General features: G+C 41.5%; 1 protein-coding gene across 1 annotated transcript; it reads right to left on the bottom strand.

Annotated features, from left to right (window-relative positions):
- Positions 1-250: 250 nt before the first annotated feature.
- Positions 251-21,663, bottom strand: EREG (epiregulin). Its single transcript, XM_045079872.1, has 5 exons — positions 21,032-21,663; positions 8,181-8,267; positions 5,039-5,162; positions 4,238-4,387; positions 251-3,265 (listed from the first exon to the last, which is right to left on the bottom strand). Exons 1-5 carry the CDS (start codon positions 21,105-21,107, stop codon positions 3,184-3,186), a joined length of 519 nt encoding a protein of 172 aa, XP_044935807.1. The 5' UTR covers positions 21,108-21,663; the 3' UTR covers positions 251-3,183.
- Between the last annotated feature and the right edge of the window lie 1,595 nt (positions 21,664-23,258).

The following is a 23,258-nucleotide window of genomic DNA, read 5'->3' as shown; positions in this document are numbered from 1 at the left end:
GTGACTCTTAATCTCACAAAACAAACTGAGGGTTGCTGGGGGGGGGGATGGAATGTAGCTCTTTTTAATTTCAAAGAAATTCTTCATGGTGGTAAGCCATAAATATAATAAATTTATATGATGCTTTCCCAAACGAAGACTATTATCTTTCTACCTTTCTAAGTCTTTATATCTAAACACACTGTAGCCCTGTCACTATTTTTACTTAATAAGAAAAAAAAAAAGAAAAAGAAAAAAGAGAGAGACTCCATTTACCAGTGAAACTCTTTAATGCACAATACATAATGCATTTTTATTTCTTAGTTGTGTTTTTTTTCCAGTTCCCAACAAAAATAAATAAACATTAACATCTTGTAAAGTACTATATTCTCCTTCAATATCTTAAGGTACACAATTATCAAAGTTGATATTGAACACAAACAAATTGATACAATTCAGTACTCTGATAAAATCCATTGTCAAATAAGTTAGCTTAAACTGTATGCAATACAACTTTATGTTCCATAGCATCTTCAATATAAACTGTATACCAAAATGGCTCTTGAACTTAAAAAGTGCAATTACAGAGTGCAAAAACAGCAAAGAGGAAAATATACTATCTTACAGTTAGTGCCATCCAGTTTGGATAACAGACATGCTTTAGACAAAATTACTTTTCGCTAAAACATTAAAAATTTACATTGCTTTGCAAGTTGTTACTCCCTTTCTCCCATATGAGTAAGAGTAGAAAAAAATCAGAAAATATTGGGCAGCAAGTTAAACACATTTTTTCCCTCCGAAGTCCACAAGGTGGACACTGGAGCAAAAATGACAATGCGGATCAGACATGAGCTTTTCAAAACAAGATTACTGAATTCAACAGAAATTAGAAACTAGTATGTGTATTTCCAATAAAAAAATTGACAATCCCTGACAGCATTTGTTCTCAGTACATTGGATAAATATAACCTCTTCTAGAAATATATATAGTTAGAAATCTGTAAAATAAAGAAGATAAATATGAACCCAACTCTTTCCATTGTTTGTAGGAAATGTATTGACGGCAACCATCTGCTAGGTGTGCTCAGCATTATCCTCATTAAAACAATTGTTTCTGGCCTATTTTCACCCATAGAACACAGTCTAGGCCATATCTCTTTATTATTTAATATCCATTTATAAATGAAGATTTAGATTTTACAGGGGCTAGTTTCTTGAGCATCCTTAAGATTAGAAACACAGCAAACTATTTACAATTAGTTACATACATAATATGAGTTGATATGTTTAAGACAAACCAAGATAACTCTCTTTTTGTAAATAAAATATGTGAATTGCTGTTGATTTCTCAGTAAGTCAATTTGCTTTGACACCATCAAGATCACTTAAAATAGGCAGACTCCATTTACATCTAGTAGGTGTCAGTAAGGATGTGTAGGACCTAAAATGTGTTCTTACACAGCACATTTGACTTCAGCTGGATTAAATGGGAGCCAGAAATATCCTTTTAGATCTCACTGAATTTCATTTTATTTCTCTTTAGCTTGTTTTTAAGTTTCATATATTTTTGAAAGAGCTACAAATGACTATAGTTCTATGATCGGGCTCATGAGTACATGTGTATTTGTATATGAATCTGTATATTTTATATGTATTTTATATATGTATATTTTACACACACACACACACACACACACACATTCTTCCCCTAAAGGTAAGGGACCAGATACAATACTTTGGGAAAGAGTCTTACAAAAAAACCAGGGTACCAATGAAGGGATCCATATGGAGACAAATCCTGGCACCTGGCAATTCAGAAGTCAGCCATGATTCATTGTCCCTCTGTTGCCCTTGCACCTGCCAGGAAAAAAGGTGGGAAAAGGATAGACCCTCCCTGGCAACTGCGGTTCCTTATGTGGTTGCCCCAAGCACCCTTCTTAACTCACGGAGGCCATGTGCTCAAACACAAGAAAAACCTGTCTCTTCCCCCCAGAATAAACAAAAGACAGAAGACAGGGCCCTGGTTTCATCTCAAGTCTCCAAAAGAAGGCATTTAGGTTAAGTCTCTACATTTTACAAGTTTTCAAATGAATTTGTTCATTTGGGAAAATACACTGTGATCTATTTCTTCCATTTCCTATATCAGGAGATTATTTTAAACATATAATTTTAAGTTGTAGAAGGAGCTACTTAACTACAATGTTTTAAGTTAAAACTCTTTCATAGAAGATGAAATAATTGTATTTCCATCTTTGGACAATAGATAGAATTCTTGTCTTGTGCTTTAAACTTTGGACTATAGTCCCTCAAACTTTGGACTATAATTTAATCTTAGGATTCTTAGTCAAAGTCCCTACAAAAAGAGGTACTCTTGAAGAGAAGCCCAAATGTGGGCTCCAAGTGTGGATTTTTTTTTTTAATTGTCTTGTGAGCAAATTACATCACATAAATGTACTGAAAAGAAAAGCTATAAATTGCCTACTATTTACATGAAAGATGGTATGAAATGAAGTTGTCAATTCATTTAATGCAAGGAGACATTGGAGGTGGATGACGCATGTCCTCAGGAGCTGTGAGGTGGAATAAGGAGCTGCCCACCTGCCTTCCCAAGCACTAAACACAGCCACAGGGAAGGATGGGGGTAGGACGCAGTCCTTCCCAGTTTAGGTTGTCCCCAGTGTGTAGCCTTTAGCCCAGGATCTAGACTGGCTTCTCCTCAATTCCCATTGCATTAGTGTTTTAATACATAACTCCATGCACCAAGTCATACATCAAACTACAATACGGTCAAACCAATCATTGTTAATTGGAGGAGTAGGAAAATACACTTATTGAGTTGATCTGACCATATATTTAGGCTTAACAGAAATCTGTCATCTGTGACACTTCCTGAGCTACAAGCTAGACATCATTCACTCCAAGACATTGTGTAGCCAGCAACTAGCTTTGGAGCTAAGGCATTTAGTCCCAGGAAATTATTTCTTACAAAAATATTGACTTTTTTTCTACATTATATATTTCTTATACATTATATATTAGCAAATAGTCTGTCAAAAATAAAACAAAAATAAAAAAATACAAGTATATTAAAAATGTATCATTGTAGACTTAACATGTGATCCGACATAAATATTATTAATAAAATAGGAATAGTAACATTACTAGCCATGCTATGACTCCCTGTCCATAGCTTAATGGCCTCATTCAGACTTGTGACAATGCTGGATCCCTTGACGTCACCCTTTCGTATTCTTTCCTGGGTTCTTTACTTTTCCGATTTCTGTACCTAGAAATATTCAGAAATGAAGCTGTTAGCACCATAGTTAATAGTAATAAGAACAAAGCTTGCTAACAAATAAACCAACATGTGGACTCAAAAGGTGCATCAGCATAGTGTCTCCGGAATGATGAAGGTCAACAGGTTTAGGTTGGACAAGAGGAAAAAAAAGAGGGAGAAAGGGGAAGTGTTCTGTGGTCAGTTGGAAGAGGAAATGGTGAAACACAGTTAAAGGACTTCTCTGAGACTTTAACATGTCATGAAAATTACAAAATTCCAGAAGAGCATGGGACCAAACGTAAGCCTGGGTGTTTCATTCTCTCTCTCTCTCTCTCTCTCTCTCTCTCCTTTTTCTTTCCTTCCTTCCCTTCTCTCTCTCAGTATCTTCCTCTCTCTCCTTCCTTCCTTCCTTCCTTTTTTCTTTCTTTCTCTCTCTCGTTCCTCGCTCCTTCCCTTCTTTCTTTTTCTTTCTTTCCTTTCCTTTTTTCTCTCTTCCTCCTTTTCTTTTTTCCTTGTTTCTTTTTCTTCCTTCCTTCCTTCCCTCTTTTCTTCTTTCCTTCCTTCTTTCTTTCTCAAAAACCAGTATTTCTGGGGCACTTGGGTGGCTCAGTTGGTTAAGTGTCTGCCTTTGGCTCAGGTCCCAGGATCAAGAATCACGTTGCTCAGCAGGAGCCTACCTCTCCTTCTCCCTCTGCCCCTCCCTCTACTTGTGATCTCTCTCTCCTCTTGCTCTGCTCTCTATCTAAAAAAAAAAAAAAAAAAAAAAAAAAAAAGAAAGAAAGAAAGAAAAAGAAAAAAGGAAATAGCAGAGCTAATAGTAGAGTTAAATCCATATGTTCCACCACTAAAACTTCTTCGTAAATATCATTGCAGAATCTACCTTATCCTTCCAAATTATACTTTGTTCATAGTTTTATCCAGTTTGTAAGTCTGTATTGTTTAAAAATAGTCTATAGAAGCAGGTGCAAACCCCCGGCTTACCATCTGCAGAAGTAGTATATGGAACCAGCGACTATGATAAGAAACAAGATAACGAGAATCACAGTCAGCGCCATGTATTCTTTGCTCAAGGGCTTTTGGACGGTTAAAAAGAAGTGCTCGCATCGGACACCAGTGTACCCCACTTCACACCTAAAGAAAAATACGAGAAAAAGATCAGTTATGTAAAAAAGAAATTATTATTATGAATTAGTTGTCTAAGAAGTAATCTCACACTGTCTTGCAAGAACAAGAGCGAAGGTGAAATTATTGTGGGAAATAGGTTGGTTCCTCAACAAGGTTTGCCAAAAGTTGGGAGACAGGAATCCAGATACTGACCCTAGAGCAGGGCCAACATTGATAAAGGGCACCTCACTGCTCAAAGCTCAACCCTGGGGGTAACAGGACAAGCTGGCTGAGGACCTCCAATGGTGTTTGTAAGGTTTGTAGGGGGGAGGTGCTTTTTGTCTAAATCAGTGCAATTAACTCATAAAACAGGGCTGAGGTAGACGTCCAGTGGAACTGCCATCGCGACAAGTATGAGAAAGAGCCACCCACGCCTTCCCCACTCTGCAACCCTGAAGTGTCTGTATGATTGGAGAGCTACTGTTTGTTCCGTACCTTTAAAAAACTCACTTAATGAAGTTCCTAATAGCTTGTATAACTGCCTGCTAATAGTATGTATAGACTACGGCCCATGGAAATAGAGGTCAACTTCAAAAACTAAAAAAAGTAAAAAATAAAAAACCTAGAATATAGGTTTAGAAAAAAACCACAGTTTTTTGTTTGGTTTTGGCATCTTACCTGCAGTAATTCTGACCCATGTCCACCAGGTAGATGCACTGTCCGTGCAAACAGTAGCCGTTCATGTCGGAGTCACACTTGGTTATTGACACTTGAGCCATACGTGGGTTGTCTTCTACCTGAACTGTGATGGGAATGGAAAGCTGGATATATTTTGCGGCTTCCTTTAAAGCATTCCTCCCCCTTTCTTATGATAAACACTGAACTACTGTAGCAAAGTACGTCAGGTGCCAATCAGCTGAAGAGAAATTTTAGGAGTAGGAAGTCGCTGTAGTTATCACATTCTTTACACCAATAAACAAACATTTGGCCTCTAAGGAAAATGTCCCACAGACTAAATAAACAAAGTAAGACCTGGGGATTTAATTCACAAATGAGAATCTTGAAGGACAGAAAAAGCAATTTTAAGACACACAAAAATCATTATCCTCCACACTTGTTCACTTAACCCAAGTTTGCCTGATTTTTTTCAAATCTCAAAATAAGTGTGCTGTACGTTATTCCAAAAGCTATTGCAAACTGAATCCATTAATTAATTCAAGAGAACAAAATTCTACAATGGGTTTTAAGACAGGAAGGCATGTTTTAATGCGCATTCCCCAATTTTTTAAAAATATTTTATTTATTTATTTGATAGAGAGATCACAAGTAGGCAGAGAAGCAGGCAGAGAGGGGGTGGAGGGAAGCAAGCTCCCCGCTGAGCAGAGAGCCCAATGTGGGGCTCCATCCCAGGACACTGGGATCATGACCTGAACCGAAGGCAGAGGCTTAACCCACCGAGCCATCCAGGTGCCCCCGCATTCCCAAATTGTCAAGGCTACTGTCAAAAACACCAATCAAAGCCTCCCCAACATCTGTAACCACAAGATCTCAACTACGCAAATCCTGACTTACAGGTGTCTTGGATAGACAAATACAATAATGAAAACAGGAGCCTCATTAGAAATAGTGTTGGAACCTGTATGTAAAATTCACTTTAGGATGATTTGGCTACTAAAATGTGAAGGATGCTTATGAAATAATCAAACAATAGCATTTTGATTATAATACTCCTGCTCCAACAAACAAACAAAACAACAACAACAACAAAAAGGAGGGACTCAGACCAAACTTCTAGAGAGTCCAATGATGAAGGAGGACAAGAGAACAAAAATACTATTTTGAGGGGGTACATACACCCCAAGGTTTATGGCAGCATCACCTACAATAGCCAACCTATGGAAACCGCCCAATGTCCTGAGGAAAGGACAAAGTGGGGTGACAAACTGAGGAAGGGACAAAGAAGCGGTATATACATACGTATACATGGGTGCGTATATGATGGAATGAAACCTTGCCATTTGCAGTGATGTGAATGGAGCTGGAGAGCATTATGCCAAATGAAATAAGACAGAGAAAGACAAATACTCTATGATTTCACTCATATGTGGAATTTAAGAAACAAATGAGTAAAAGGTAAAAAGAGAGAGAAAGAGACAAATCAAGACAGACTCATAACTCTAGAGAACAAACTGATGGCTACCCGAGGGGAGAGGGTAGGAGAATGGGTGACACAGGTGGTGGAGATCAAGGAGTGCACTTGTGATGAGCACCGAGCGATGTATGAAGTGCTGAATCACTATAGTGTACACTAGAAACTAATAGTACATTATATGTGAACCAACTGGAAGTTAAATAAAACTAAAAACAAAACAAAACAAAACCTAAATAATGGAGTCATAACACAAAGGAGAACAAGAGCGAAGGTGAAATTATTGTGGGAAATAGGTTGGTTCCTCAAGACAACCCTCGACTCAATACTCAGATAAGATCTAAATTAGATCTCCTCTTCCAGTCCCGTCTATGTTGCTACAAAAGTTGGGTATTCATCCTTTCTGATGGAGGCATAATACTCCATAGTGTATATGGACCACATCTTCCTTATCCATTCGTCCGTTGAAGGGCATCTTGATTCTTTTCATAGTTTGGCGAGCATGGCCATTGCTGCTAAAAACACTGGGGTACAGATGGCCTTTCTTTTCACTCCATCTGTATCTTTGGGATAAATACCCAGGAGTGCAATTGCAGGGTCATAGGGAAGTTCTATTTTTAATTTCTTCAGGAATCTCCACACTGTTCTCCAAAGTGGCTGCACCAACTTGCATTCCCACCAACATTGGAAGAGGGTTCCCCTTTCTCCACATCCTCTCCAACACACGTTGTTTCCTGTCTTGCTAATTGCTATCTCAATGTGGTTTTAATTTGAATCTCCCTGATGGCTAGTGATGATGAACATTATGCTGAGTGAAATAAGTCAAGCAGAGAGAGTCAATTACCATATGGTCTCGATTATTTGTGGAGCATAACAAATAACACAGAAGACATGGTGAGATGGAGAGGAGAAGGGAGTTGAGGGAAATTGGAAGGGGAGGTGAACCATGAGAGACTATGGACTCTGAAAAACAATCTGAGGGTTTTGAAGGGGTGGGGGGGTGGGAGGGTTGGGAGCCTGGTGGTGGGTATTATGGAGGGCATGGATTGCATGGAGTACTGGTGTGGTGCATAAACAATGAATTCTGTTACACTGAAAAGAAATTTAAAAATAAATAAATAAATAAATTAGATTTCCTGGACCACATCCAGAGTCCTCGGGAGTCCTGGAGGGAACCAGACCACGCATCACTTCTCTTTGGATTCTATGCCTACGCACGGTGGTTGACAGGTATTAAGTACTCCGTAAATATTTTCTGAATGAATGTTTTAACTAGAAAGAAAGGGCATCATTTGTCCCTTTTATAAAAAATAACAAAATATATTGATTATCTACTGAGTACAAAGTTTAAATTTTCCCATTTTAGCCCGGGATCCAACCTCTAATGATGGATTCACAGCAAAGCCAGATGAAATCAGAATCTTATTTCATTGTTTCCTATCTTCTTAAGATCTAATTTTTCTATATAACAAGATGCCCAGTCCCTCTCCCACCAGTTAGTCTTTTATATAAAATTTCCAGACCACTAGTTCATAAGGGCATTAAAAAAATGATTCTAACCTAGCAGTTATCCCCCCCTTTCTTCTACGCTATCACATATCCGTCCTCTTTGAGTACATTTCTGTTACAAACGCGTGATGTGCTGATGCCCTCTGGCAAAGCTGGGCTTACCTAATGCTGTGCAGTTATCTTCAGATTCTCCCAGGATGCACGAAGGAATCACCGTGGTGCCCAGAACTGCTTGGAGAAGATGGAGACCTATTTATTGGGGAGGAAACCAAATATATAAATAGTGCTTCAAAGAAAGAAACCCTGATTAGATTTCCAGATAACCACAGTACTCTAGGGTCATTTTAATTATTTTAAGAATTCTAATTTGATTCATCAAAACCATAAAAGAAACTAATTCATGAAAACAGGCACATCACTGAAAATAAATGAGCCCCTGGCTCCCTGTCCAAGGGTGAAAAACTTGGCATAACATTCCTGGTTACAGGGCTGACCTGCTCTAAATGTCAAAGACCTGATTGTGAAGTTTTATTTCTTAAGAAGCTTAGCAATTGATATTGGAGAATTTTCACTATTTTCATCCTCGGAGTATTCAGAGCAACGCTCCAAAGTAGAACCTATCAACAAAAGAAGGCTTTAATGAAACTCAGGTTCTATTTCCGGTGGCAACAAAACAAGACTCTCAACCTTAGATATGTTCCTTGTTGATCTAAGTGCCTACATTACTCTTTGCATGGTACTACGTGCAAAAGTAGGTGTTAATTAATAAAATGTAATCTAAGTAAAGTCAGAACATATCCTATCTAGTATGGGAATGAACGTCCATCCTACATGAACCACGGAGCCCCAGAACCCAGTTTCCATCGGCCCCGCAAAAGTCTGAGGTTCTTTATCATGTATTTACCACTTAAAGATAAACGTTGGAAAACAGGCTCCAGAATGACTCCAGTAGTTTCTGACTTGCAGAGAAAGCAAAAGAAGGATCCTTTAAATTGCACCTGAAGAGGATTTAGCTGCTTCTGTCTAGGAGTCGAGCGTTTGCCCTTCACCCTTCTTTCTAGTCGACAGGAGTAACGGTTGTATAGTAAGTACTAATGGCAGCGAGACCATTAGTTGCCGTAGTTGGCAGCATAAGTGTTGCCAGCATAAGTTGGCAGCATAAGTTAACACTTATGAACACGGACCATGCGCAGACGTGGTTCTTAGCCTCCTCATCATTTCATCCACTCGACGACTCTCGGGAGAAGATGCTACTGTTATCCCCGCTAGACATGAAAGAAAATGGAGCCAAAGAGAGTTTAACTTTCCCAAGGGTGCATAGCAACGCTGTTAATGGGCCACATCATGAACTTGGAAAGGGGCAATAATACTAGAGGATAATAACCATCACCAGACAAACCAGGGTAAATATAATTGAAGCAGGGTATTTAATCCCGTAGGGAGAAAACAAAATATGATGGAAAGGCATTCCTGGGAGAAAGTTCCAGTTATGTGATTTTGGAAAACTTAATTAACTTTTCTGGGTCTCAGTTTCCTCTACCTTCCAGAGTTTGGGGGTGAATTAAATGAAATGATGTTTTTCCAAAACGCCCAGCCTACTGGAGACTCCCATCAGAGTGCATGATGCCCTTGATCCTGCCTCCAGTTTTAGCACTGCACGTGGGTAGTGCCCTCTACTGGTCTCTACTAAGATTACAAATCTCTTTGTATTTGGCTATTTTAAAGAATGATTTAATCCACTTAAGAAAGGATTTTATTTTTTTATTTTTTTCTCAACCAGAGATGTCTATATTTTAAGCATATTGCATATTATTGAGGTGCTAAAAACGGAATTACACATCAGCATCATAGCTTATGGTTTCATAATGTTTCAAACTTGACCCTTAGAACAATCCTATTAAGTAGTTATTAACCCCAAACGACCTAGTGCAGTTAAATTAAATGTCTTGTCCAAGACGGAGTATGTTGTTAGTGACCTTAGAAAATAAGAGTTAGGAATTCATCTTTGTTCAGCAAGTCTCATAATCTTTCAGTGATTTGACAACACTGTTTGGAAAAGTTGAGAACTATCTTCTCACTCCATACTTCTCCTGCAATAAAAATACTGCTTCCATCGGTCTTACAGGAAAAATAAATCATCTTTCTTAAATGCCAAAAAAAAAAAAAAAAAAGGCTAAAGTCTGGATTTCATTGTCATTCTAACAGAGATAGAAAAAAGATAACTTTGTCTACATAGCCTTTTGTGGAAGGTGGGGCTAGATTCTCATCCAAGCCAATTTTGTTCTGCTTCTCAATTTGATTCTGCCATGAACTTTTTCTATCAAAGAATTAAACCCTCTAACTCACACAGTCCACTCCACACAAACTGGCGCTCTAGATGTGTGTTTTTACATCCTTGACACGCCTATGCCTAGAAGCTTCCTCAACTAAGAGAAAGGCTTTGGCCAAAACGTTACCAATTCTCCGGCCAACCCGAGGGCCACCGGGCAAACATCCATTTGAAGCTCTTTTCTCCAGCTTTTGTGGAAATCAGAGACTAGCCTTTCCTGTTTGGATTTGCTGACAACAGCAACCTACAACTATTACAGAATTTAGCTAATTGTCTTGGGGTTTTGCTTCTTAGGCTTTTTTTTTTTTTTTTTTTAAGGTTTTTAGTAGTTGTTAGTTTTCCCACTGGTTCCACCTGGTCAGGCCACAGGTGAAATATTTGTCTTTGTGAATTAAAGAATGTTCAGTGCAGGGCGTGCCTCCACAAAAACTGGGCTCTCCTAACCTGTGACGCTCCCTTGGACATAGTCCATGGCTTGGGGATGGTTTCTATGAGAATCGTCTCATGAATTCAACATCCGGGTCTTTTACAGATGAAACTGTACATACTTTTAAATATTTTTCTCAGATGAAAGGCTGCAGTTCCATCGTGGATGTACACAGCCAAGCAAATAGCAAAATGGGTGCGAAATCCCAGTCCCTCTGCACAGCTCTGTTGCTTTAAAAGAGTGATTCTCAGTCTTGCTTCATCTCTGTCCCACGCCCTTGCGAACTCTGGCAGAACAGGAGGACGAGCAGATCCAAATATTGAAAAAGTCAACCCATGGAGAATTCTGACTGATATCCACCACCCTGTCACCCTTAAGAATCACCACTCATTATTTTAAAATTATACCGGGAAGGAATAGATGCTCAAGTCCTATACATATATTTCGTTAATCTTAGAGGGTTTTGTTTTGTTTTCTTTTTTTTCATGAGTTAGTGTTATTTGAACAGTGATGGCTTCTGATTCAATTGCAAATACTCTTTCTGAGTTTTTAATCCTTGACCACAGGTCTCTGCTAAGAAAATAATTCACTAGGATATTAAGGATCTGGGATTGTGTCAGTGTACCAGAAAACAGATCTGGTGAAAAACTCTAAGTAACAAAAGTACCTCAAGGCCTGGATGGCTCAATCGTTAAGCGTCTACCTTCAGCTCAGGTCATGATCCCATGGTCCTGGGGCCCGCATCCTGCTCCTTGCTCAGCGGGGAGCCTGCTTCTCCCTCTGCCTGTTTTTCCCCCTTCTTGTGTTCTCTCTTTCTCTCTTTCTCTCTGACAAGTTAATAAATAAAAGCTTTAAGAAATAAATGAATAAAGTATAGAGGAATTGTGTGCAAGGTGGTATGGGGTAAATGATCTGTAAACTCAAAAACTGGCTTTTGGGACTCTGTTCCAATAATGCTATAAAAGTCAAAATTCCTTTAGAGGCCATTATTTCTGTCAAATCTCCAAATGCGTTTTAGGAATTCGAAGCACACCCCTACATCTCTCCGCCTTCACCTTTCAGAGACTGTGTTTCAATGACATCGCAAATGTGCCAGCAGGAAGTGGTGTAGGTGACTCACAGGATACAAATCACCTCTGCTCTGTGAGTCAGGGCCGAGCCTACATCCTTACACAATGCTGGGCCCCGTGCGTGGGAGAGGCGGAGGATCTTCGTCCGAATGGGGGTAGTAGCACTCAATGCCATGGGCCCCCAACCACTAAGAAGTGTTTGCCCAACGGGAATGCCAGAGGTGGGAAATGTCTTTATTTCACATGGTTTCTTCTGACCTGCCTTCCTCACAACTCCATAGAGGGGCTCATCTAGAAGGAGCCTGGGATCCGGTGATGGGTTGACTGACTGGCCGATTCTGTGAAGTCAACTGGTAATTCTCAGGGATAAAACGGCTCTCCCCAATAACAATGAAGCAAATCAGAGCGAGCCCAGGTAAAGGGAGATCGGTACAGAATGAAAGGAATGCACCTCATTTTCCCACTTTGAACTTTTTTAGAATATTTAGACCAGAACAGTAAACTCATAATGAATCATAATGTTCGCCCAGCCCAAACAGGGAGCAAAATCCGCTTTGTTCATGCTTTTGGTGTGGTCACGTGCCTCCCCTGCTCATGGACTGTTAGTTTCCTACCTTCTTCCACGCAGACTATAATTTTAGGATTTGTATGTAACATAGGAGGCTTGTAGGGTCTTGTGGGTGAATAAGCCTTCCACATATCCAGATGCCTTCTCATTTAAGATTAAAATCCAAGTATTAGAAAAGGTCTGGCTTCACCTTGGCACAACAGATCCTGAAAAGAACTACTGTCAGTGTTTCTTAGTAACAGCCTACTTTTCAGAGAACTACAGAGAGAGAGAGAGAGAGAATATAAACCTTGCCTTTTTCCAGCCACCATCCTCTTCCTACAGTTTTTCAGTGTTGACCTTATAACTAAGCTTCCTTAAATAATAAATGTAAAAACCAGCTATAACTATTTCAAATAACACAGGATGAAACCAGAAATTGGTATGTTACAAATAAGGACTTCTTTTTTTTTTTTTTAAAGATTTTATTTATCTATTTGACAGAGGGAGATCACAAGTAGGCAGAGAGGCAGGCAGAGAGAGAGAGGAGGAAGCAGGCTCCCTGCTGAGCAGAGAGCCCGATGCAGGGCTCGATCCCAGGACCCTGAGATCATGACCTGAGCCGAAGGCAGCGGCTTAACCCACTGAGCCACCCAGGCACCCAAGGACTTCTTTTAATTTTGAGTTTTAAAAGGTAGCCATAGAATCTTCTTGTCAGATGGCAAGAAACAATTTAATAGGCCATGCTTTTTAATTCATAGGCATTAAATAATACTCTTCAATTCTAGTAGTAATTCCTAAATCATACTTCAGTGTGCTCATACATTTTAGTCTGCATACAAGACCATACTTAAAGCTATTCAATCATGAAATCAGTGAGTTAAAATGTGAAGATATAGTTTATTTTACCTAAAAATGGATTTAAAGATGCATATCTTATTCATAATGGAAGTGCTCTCCTAAGAGAATGCATATCAACTCTTGTGGAAAGGGTACAATTTATATTCATCTGGGTGTTTGGAATTTTGTGATGAAGAGCTCTCCATATGGGACTCCCATTCTCTAAAAGCCAAAGATTCATCTCTAGAGTAGTATTTCCAATGTTCTATTGAAAATCCTTTTTTTCTTCAAGAGTTCCGTGGGGGAGTCTTTTTATAACCCTTCCTACCTTTAGTCTCATCCATCTTGCTCCCCACACCCATTCCTACTGACCCAATTCAGACATTGAAATTATTATTAGATTATTATATCGAGAGACAAATCTCCTAAAGGAGCAACAGTCTGGAATGTTTGCCATAGGCCTTCTTTTCATCATGGCCATATTGTGGCCTGAAGCTTTGAGTACTTAATGGTATTTTTAAAAGCATACTAATGAGCATATCATTCATTCTTTATAGAAGCCTACTATTGAAAGTGAAATTCAAAACAAATAGTTTTAAATAAGTGAACATCAAAAAATGGGTACATAAAAGGTCATTTTAAAAGCCTCAAAGTCAATTACTTTTTTTCTTTCATAGAACCTATATAATGCAACTAGCACTTTGGAAGCTCTAAGGAATTTTACTTTGCGAAAATGTATTTTTTGGTTAACATGGGAAACTTCAACTTCAGCGAGAAACACATATGCAGCTGTGGTGGAAAGAGTGGAAAGGGCTTAGTTATGCCCCATAAACGGGAAATAAGGGGAGCCCCTGAGCCTCGACTGACTCCTAGTAATCACGTATCTTAAATTATATTTGTCCAATAAATATTGATGTTTTTCTGTATGCAAGAGATTGAACAAAATGCTGAAAGGAAAATAAATGCAGAAGACAGAGTTCCTGTCCTCAACGGAGTTAACAGGCTAGAGACGTGTGGGTGTGCAGGAAAGGAGAGAATTCATAGGTGATGCCACGTTTCTGAAAATACCAATGGTGGTGCCGTAGAGAGTAGAAGACATTGGCAGAACAGTGGTTTTGTGGTGGCAGCTAGTGGACAGGGAGGGAAGACCTCACGAGTAAAGGACTTTGAGGTTGTAGTTCCTATATAATCGGTTTCTACTTAGGAGACATTTGGGAATACCATTCTTGAATAAGAGCAGACAAATACATTTATGCAGTCTATTTGAAAGTCATATATGGAAATATGACCATTAAAGGCATAGGAGCCATTCACATGTTCCAAGGGAAATGATATGGAATGGAAAATACCAGAACTTGGGGAAAGAAGTGATGAGAAATGGATAGAAATGGTCAAAGGAACTGGAGGAAAAAGAAGTTCAGGGTGGTGGGATCCAAGAAAGCACTAAGTTTTAAAAGGAAGCATGCGGTGGTTAGCAACACAATGATTGTAAGAGGTATAAAGAGTCATCTTTCTTCAGGACAACTGGTGCTAAAATCAGCAATAAAAATTTCTGACTTGACTTTTTTTTTTTTGCTTTTTTAAAATTTATTATTTTTGTTAACATATAATTTATTATTAGCCCCAGGGGTACAGGTCTGTGAATCGTCAGGCTTACACGCTTCACAGCACTCCCCACACCTCCCAACGCCGACTTGATTTTTTTAAACACTAGCATTGATTTTGTATTTGCATCCAGCTTACCATTAATATTAATTTTGTTTGCCTTGGCAACTTGAGCACTGATTCAGACTGTGAATTATGAGTGGTGACGTGTTATAGCAATGGAAAATACACGAACCTAGTGGTTCTCAATCTGGAGTAAAACTGTCCACCAGGGACATTGGACAATGTCTGGAGACATTTTTGTCTGTCACGACTGGGTACGCGCTACTGACATCTAGTGGCTAGAGACAGAAGTTGCTGCTAAACACTCAGCAAGGCCTAGGAGAGTTGGCAACCAAGAATTACCTGGTCCATAATGTAAATAAAGCCAAGGCAGAAAAAACCTGTACTAAACCTGTGAGGTATGGAGTCCACTTCTTGTCCAGGTAATACTGTCATCCCCCTGCTCCTGGGTTTCCTTATCTCTGAAAACAGACCTCAGGAATGGGGTAGACTGGGGCAGGGGGAGGGGGGAATGGAATTTAGATTAGATTACTCTAAGGTTGCTTTCATGTCTAAAACAATACTTCTCTTTCTCTTACTATCCATCGTCCAGTCATATCACTGCTTGATGGCTTCCTCTCTGTCTCTCTCTCTCTCACACACGCACACAGTGCAGATATGCTTGAATTTCATTAGGCATACCATCAGTGAATACAAACTATATTAAGTGACAGAAAAAAGAAAAACAGGGAAGAAAAAATATTAAATTTTATTATTAAACATAATTGAATTTTCAACAACCATGGCTTAGACTCAAAGTATTTTGCCTCTCAAGCCCATTTTCAGAAAACAGTTTTGAAGTCTACAGATAGCGGTGAGGACTCTGAAAAATAGTACCATTCCAGTCATGCAGCCAACAATCACGTAGAGCATTTTGGTCAATAACAGTATGGACGGTCAAAGAGAAACACGGCAGGAGTCAGGAGACAGGGCTGACGCGTACAGTCGAATGTGAAAAGGGAGGGTAGGACCAGGGATGGGCACCTCGCAAAGGAGAGAGAGGCGGCCTGCAGGTTCACTGGGGGTGGTGGGAGGAAGGAGCAGGTCACTAGGAAGGCTTGAAGCTTCTCTTCAGTCTTAAAGGATGAGTAGAGCTTGCGCTAAAAGTAAAGTGTGAGCTCGGACACAGCAGAGGGCATGGCGTATTCAAACACGGAACCTTACAACCTGGCTTACTCACTTCTTTGGAAGTCTGTTTTCTCATTTGAAAAATGGAATTGATAAGACGCTTCCTAGCTAAAAAGGGCATTATTGTTAGGATCCAATGAGGCTTTTTCAAAGAAAGTACTTGATGATGACCATAGCTCTAATTTTAAAAGTGCTTTTTATTATTTTACAATAGCATTATATTTGTCACATCTATATACAATAACCTGAAAACACTTTACAGATGAGATACCTGAGACTCAAAGAGGAATCAATCTTCCTAAAAGTATGAAATAAAGGAACAGAGGTATGGACTCTGTTCTTTACACTAGGTCTCTTGACTCAAAACTATAAGGTTTGACATATATAAACATGTGTGTGTTTATCTATATATATGAGAAGGAGGCTTCCGCCTCCTTATCCTGAGGATATTTTCAGAAGGATTTGTTTTTCACTCACTTTCATGCCTCAAATTGAAAATTCAGTATGTTTTATCTAAGAAATTATGGGTTAACATTTCTTTTGGGACAATTATCAAATCGTCTTGTGTATCATAAATACTATTATAGGGGTGTCTGGGTGGCTCCGACGATTAAGCATCTGGCTCTTGGTGTCGGCTGGGGTGCTGGTCTTGTTCTGAGATCAACCCTTGAGACCAGCTCTGAGAGCAGAGTTGGCTTGGGATTCTCTCTCTCTTTCTCCCTTTGCCCCTCCCCCCACACCCCTGCTCTCTCGCTCTCTCGGCAATGAATGAATAAATCTTTAAAAGAAATTATAATTTATTTTATAATTTTAAGTATAAATAGTGTCCTTGTTAACAAAATCACAGCTTTCACCTAGAATGTCACTGAACCTTTATTTGCCCTGTAACTAAACACCAACTTTACATCAACTGCATTGTCAGAGGACACTGAATTAGTTGTATTAGTTCGTTTTTTCGAAGTTCCCAGAATTGCCATACCAAGGTGATGGCTGTCAGCGTGCTCCTCCCTAAAGATCTCTCCTATTAAGGCTCTGGGGAGTCTTCCCATTGTCTCCAAAGGAATGTTTCCAAAAGCAGTCACAGCCATATTACTTTGACTATTTGCATAGGCCTATATTCAGAGTGAAGCTTGAGAGTTGTGGGAACCACGCCTTAACTTACCATCTCTTCCAAGAGGGTTTCTCACATTTCATTTGCATCTCTTAACTGATCATTAACCAGGAAATCTAAGAGTCTTGGGCAAAAATGGACGGAGGCATTCAAATTCAATTTTTCCAAAGCAACTAAAAGTGAATATTGTCTTTTTTTTTTTTTTTAACAGAGAAAACATATTTATTTCCTCAGTGTTAATAGAAATATATTACAGGGTCACCTGGGTGGTACAGTCAGTTGGGCATCTGACTCATGGTTTCAGCTCAGTTTGATCCTGGGGTCCTGGGATCCAGACCATGTGGGCTCTGGGCTCCCTGGGAACTCTGCTTGGGACTCTCTCCCCCTCTCCTCTGCCCCTCCTCCACAGCACTTGCTCTCTCTCTCTCTCTCTTTCAAATAAATGAATCTTTTTAAAAAATGTGCTGTAGATTCCAACTTAGTCCCTTAATAATACTACATTAAATTCACAACACTATAAAAAGATACAAAGAATAAAAAAGACATAGATACCCTTCTCTTTGATTGATTTACTTAATATACATCAGGCAAATGCAGAAATAAGGCCTCAATCAAGTGATAGAATGACTATGTAGGGGGAAAAAGCCATTTCCTGGGAACCGTGTTGATGAAAAATGCTGAAATATGTTAAGTAAAAATTCAACTATTAAAGAAAATAGTCGTGTGCTATCTGGGCCTGGTTTTGAGTGATACCATAAAATACCATTCTTATACATATGCTTGTCCCCATAACAGGTTTAAAGTTTTGGGGCAGCCCCCAGACCACCCTGAAACTTCCTCATTAGAACCTGTAACTTATATTCTGATTCTGATAATTAAGCCCCTTCGCCTCCCCACACATGTTTCCAGAACAACCACGCTGTTTACTATTTCTAAATCCTTGTAATGCATTGGATTTCACTTAGGGTCCGTCTCCTCACTTGTCCTAGGGCTAATCATACCTACCTCATACAATAATAATTTTTTTAAAGATTTTATTTATTTATTTGACAAAGAGAGAGCACACGCACAAGCAGGGGAAGCGGCAGGCAGAGGGAGAGGGAGAAGCAGGCTCCCCACGGGGCAGAGAGCCCTACTACGCAGGGCTCCATCCCAGGGCCCCAGGATCATGATCTGACTCAAAAGCAGAACAGACTAAGCCACCCAGGCACTCCTCATACAGTGATTTTAAGGAATAGATGAGATGATACCTATAAAACACTTGACACACAACATGGTTAGCTCGCATTTCTTGGGCTCTGCTCATTTCTTTCCCACTTCCTGGATTTGGGCCCCCGTGCTGAACCACACACCCCAGTCACCCAAACTGCTTACATGGTAAGATGCTGGAGGAAAGCAGGCAGGTGGTGTCCATACTCAGGCAGTTCATAAGCTCTCAGAGTCAACAGTCAAGTTCTGAGCTGAAGCAATGTCTTACTGAGACCTGTGCTTCTCATATTCTCAGGCAAGAATGTTTATTCTGCTCAGGTCTCAGTTGCTGTACAAAGAAGTAGGACTAACCTGTCTTGGAGATGGTGTTCGGGAACATGCTCAGAAGCCCATTTGGGTATCAGTCAAGTGTGGGCTTCTAGATAGGGAGCCTTTCTAAACATTAATTGCAGAACTCAAGATGAAAATTGCTCTTCTTTGCTCTGGAGCAGTCACAAAATTAAAAACGGTATTTCAGTTCTACAATTGTAGATTACTTAGAAGTGTGTTATCTAGTTGGGAGAACCTCAATCCTTTTACATAGTAGTCAGTAAGCTAAAAGTGCCAGCAAATCCAAGTGTGAACCTTCTCAGTTCAGCCCTACTTTTCTGCGGGAATTTGGGTCATACTTTCCCACTACAGAAAGCAAGAACATCAATATCAAATATTTATGAAATGTAAAAGTGACCAACAGATCGTGTGAATGTGCAGCAATTTAAGTCCATATGTGTTGGAGACAAGAGGATGAGCTGAAGTCATCTACATTTTCTCCCACAGTCATAAAGAGACCTAAGTTGCACACACACAAAAAAGTATCAAAATATTTGTGAAATCGGAAACAAATTTCTTTTCAAGAACAGACATCTGGGGAAAGTATTTCTAGGTAATCTTTTTTTTGGCGTGGGGAGGCAATTTCAGAAATGCCAGGTAGCCTTGTCTTTTTTACATGTACTTTAGAATAAAACTATTGGACTTGCAGACCTGATTAGGGTATAGAGATATGATAGAGAACTTCAAACAGGAACTTTCCTAGTGGCAGAGAAATATCTAAACAAACTGGGAAAACAGAAACTGACCTAGCTCATTTGGAAATGGGCTTGGCAGCTGATGAAATAGGTGAACTATAATTAAGTAATGCAATAAAGAAGTTAAACACTTTCATGACAACAAAAACACACACAACATACTCTCTAGGTGGGTAGTAACCAGGTTATTCATAGGCTCTTGCTGTCTCAAATCAGAATATTCAATGAGTGACCCAGAACAGACACAGACATTGTTCCGATGCAACCCTACAGGTGGAAGGGAAAAAAAAAAAAAAAAAAAAAAAAAAAACACTGAGCCATTCTGACCTCTAGGTTAATTTCTAACTCTAGGAAGACTGTCTGTCACCTTTCCAATTAATTGTATTCCTTTCACAGAGCCTTCAAAACAAAGATAGAAAAGCCACATTATTTACTCAGAATCTTCTAGCAAGTCATTCTTAGCAGTTTTGGCAGACACCACAGATCCAGTTTCTACTTCTCTTCCTAAACGTGTACAAGTAAGTCCCAACTATGCATAGTATGCGTGTCATTAGGTCTCCAAGCCCTCAGATAAGGCGTGTCGAAATAATGATTTAACTGTCACATCCTGCAGAGGTAGAGTTAATTTGTTAGGGGAATTTGCCTCACTGCAGCCCCAAGAGGAATGTGGGGCTGGCAACTTTTATTTCCTTATTAAAATTTTCCTATACACCTCCTAATTCTTCTTGAAATGGGGGGAATTAGAGAAAAACCATATATCTTTTTCCAAACCAGAGGCGTCACGAAGGATTTTTTTTTTTTCCCCGTTCACAAGAACTGAATCATCTCAAATACAGAAAAGCAGGCATTAAAATGCACTTATCAATTACAGGCTATGGGCAGCGATACGCAGCAAGAGAAAAGTGCGGGGTCGGCCTCCCTGGGCGCGGGCTTTCCGGAGGAAATCGGAAACCTCCAGGTGCTGGGGGTGCAAGGGCTGGCAGCCCCGCCAGGACCCGCCCAGGCCCCTCCAGCTCCAGGTTCTCAAGAGCAACGTTTGAATCTGTGACCCCCGGAGCTCCCGCAAAGCTGCCCCCGGAGACGCCAGCGCCCCCAGAAGCTCCACCAGACTTGATGGAGAAAACTGCCAAGACCGGAGGAAAAGCACTTCTTACCAAAAGGTCTCTTTTGCAGGGCTCTAGTCTCTACTCGCGCTCTAAGTCCCTGTCCCCCCAACAAGACAGAGCAAAACCCGGAATGTTAACCGGGCTTCCCCGGTCTCCGGATTTCTAGAACTGGCAGTTTTCGAAAAGAAAGAAATGAGGCTTTTCAATGTTTTACTCGGCCTGGCACGGAGCCGCACGAAGTGCTGCTGCCGAGCACTGAGGGCAACAGCACGCTTTTCAGTAAAACACCTCCGGCAGCCCGCACCCCTTCCCCGGCGCACCCCGTGCAACGGCCCTGCCCTCCCCCGGCGGGAGCGCCCCACGCACGGGCGGAACCCGCGGCGTCCCGCGAACCCGAGCGCACCCCAGCCTCGGGGGGCGAGCGAGCGCCGGGCGGGAGCGCCCGAGGCCGGCGGGCGGGGCGCCGAGCTCTTACCCAGGCACAGCAGCAGCGCGGGGGCGCGGGGGGCGCGGGGGGCGCGGGGGGCGCGGGGGGCGCGGCGCGGCTCCATCCTCCTTCCCGCGGCGAGCGGCGCAGGGGCCCGGGCTGCGGGGCCGAGGCGGCTGGAGCGCACTTCGGGGGGCGGGACCCGCGGGCTGCGGCGCGGCGGCTGGAGCGCGGCGGAGAGCCTGGACGGGCCACCCGACGGCCGCGGGCCCGTGACGCCAGGTGTGTTCGGCGAGTGAGCTCCGCGGCCCGGCCCGCGACCTTTATAGTTCGGGGAGGAGGGGCCAGGGCCCCGGGGCGAGGTCCGAGGAGGCCAGTGTCACAATAGGCCCCGGGGGAGGAGTGGCCGAGACGGTCCGGATGTCACCCTCCCTTTCTGAACACCTGGACGCTTGAGGAATGAGAAAATGCCCTCCTGGCTAGCCGGGGACGACTCCCCAAACTTTTCCATCTGCGGCTCGACTTCTGCGGAAGGAGCCGGGGAGCGGGGACCAGACGGATCGGTTTGCTCTGGGGGTCCCCTGCCCTGGACTGCGCGGTTCTAGCTGCTCTGCGGGACAGGCCCAGCTTGCATGGGTCCGCGCACCGGCCCGCGCTGCCCTCGCCGCGTGCGCTTCGGAGGGCCGTGCGCGTGGGGCACTCGTCACGCCTCAAGTCGGTCTTTCCCGTCTGTACCTCCCCTCCCAGCGGCTCTGCTTCCAGCTGCGGGCGGGCGTCTACCTTTGACCCTCGGAGTCTAGTCCAGAGGAAAAGCCCTGCGTTATTTTTCCCTCTGTCCTGTTTGTCATCCACCAGCCTCTGCTTTTGATGGTGCTTCCACGAACGTTGCCTTAATCCTCTCTCCCCTGAACAAAATCTGTCCATGATGTCCGGCTGCCCTTCAGACGAGGCAGGCCCAGATGTGGCCCAAACCGTCTTTTCACCCTCGGCTCCCACTAGTTCACCAGACGAACTGCCCCACCTCCGCGAGGCTGGACAACTCTCTATGCCTTTGCTTACTCTTGCCCTCCTGGCTTCGCTGATGGGGTCACAGTTTGGGGTAATGGTTGGTGTTTACTGGCGCTCGTGTCAAATCCTCGTTTTGCTGTTACTTCCAAAGGGCCTCGATTTCTTGAACCCACAGGGATCTCTTTTCACGCGGACCTCTTACTGCTTGGGTTGTTTCTCTGTCCCCTAAGCTCGTAGATTTTACATCTGGGACTTCACATGGGATGAAACCACTTTTGATTGCTTTCATTTTTTTTTCTTGTTTGTGAGTCTCATGTTCAGATCTATATGAATACATGAATTGTCTTACTTTTTCTTGTATTACCTGTAGGGCGTAAGAAGTGAGTCAGTTTAGCAGTAATGAAAACATATTTGAATGGAAAGTTGTATTTGCTGGATGATGATAGCTCCTTACCTTTCTATGTTTTAATTGTTTTCTTTTTATTCTTCTTTCTTTTTTTCTTTCTTTCTTTCTTTTTTTTTTTTTTTTTAATCTTGGCCTTTTTCTTCCTCATCCAAAGGGGTACCTGGTAATGGCCAGAACTCTCACCTTGGAAACAACTACTTCGTCCTTCCCTCACTGGTGAAAACCATGGGTTTTGCATTTAGACTTGTCTGCATGTGAAGTCTTGGACAACATATTTCATCTCTCTCTGTTTCCTCATATGTAAAATATGGATAATATTATCTAATAGGAAGATAATGCAAGTGCTTACCGCAGTGCCTAGCACAGAGCTGGCATGCATTATAAATACTTATTATTGTACATAAACACTGGTGCATAGGATGATGGTACCTGGTCAGTATTCATGAGTTAAGTGAATTAATGAGGGTAGGGTTAGAGACAGGATTTTGAGTTCCTAAGTCTTGCTTCTGAACCTACCTGGAAAATAGGCAGTAACAGGGGCACCTGGGTGGCTCAGTGGGTTAAGCCTCTGCCTTCAGCTCAGCTCATGATCCCAGGGTTCTGGGATCGAGCCCCACATGGGGCTCTCTGCTCAGTGGGAAACCTGCTTCCTCTCTCTCTCTCCCTGCCTCTCTGCCTACTTGTGATCTCTGTCAAATAAATAAATAAAATATTTAAATAAAAATAAAAAAGAAAATAGGCAGTAAGTGACTTCTCACTTAGCTTCTCTTTCATAAAAGAACTAGTGGAGCCAGGAAAGATGGCCCTGGCTGTGGGTTAGCTTCATGGAGCATTGATAGGGATCACAAGTTTGGTAAATTT

The sequence above is a fragment of the Mustela putorius genome, unplaced genomic scaffold (assembly GCF_011764305.1).
Source record: "Mustela putorius furo isolate JIRA1106 unplaced genomic scaffold, ASM1176430v1.1 tig00000430_pilon_pilon_pilon, whole genome shotgun sequence".
NCBI classification, from domain to species: Eukaryota; Metazoa; Chordata; class Mammalia; order Carnivora; family Mustelidae; genus Mustela; species Mustela putorius.
Note: the sequence above shows the minus strand (reverse complement) of the source record. Positions and strands in the feature narration are given on the sequence as shown.

Coding starts and splice junctions, on each gene's coding strand:
- EREG (XM_045079872.1), bottom strand. CDS start 21,107: ATGGAGCCGCGCCGCGCCCCCCGCGCCCCCCGCGCCCCCCGCGCCCCC. Junction 8,268..21,031: donor CGCGCTGCTGCTGTGCCTGG/GTAAGAGCTCGG, acceptor CCCAATAAATAG/GTCTCCATCTTCTCCAAGCA. Junction 5,163..8,180: donor AGATAACTGCACAGCATTAG/GTAAGCCCAGCT, acceptor TTCCCATCACAG/TTCAGGTAGAAGACAACCCA.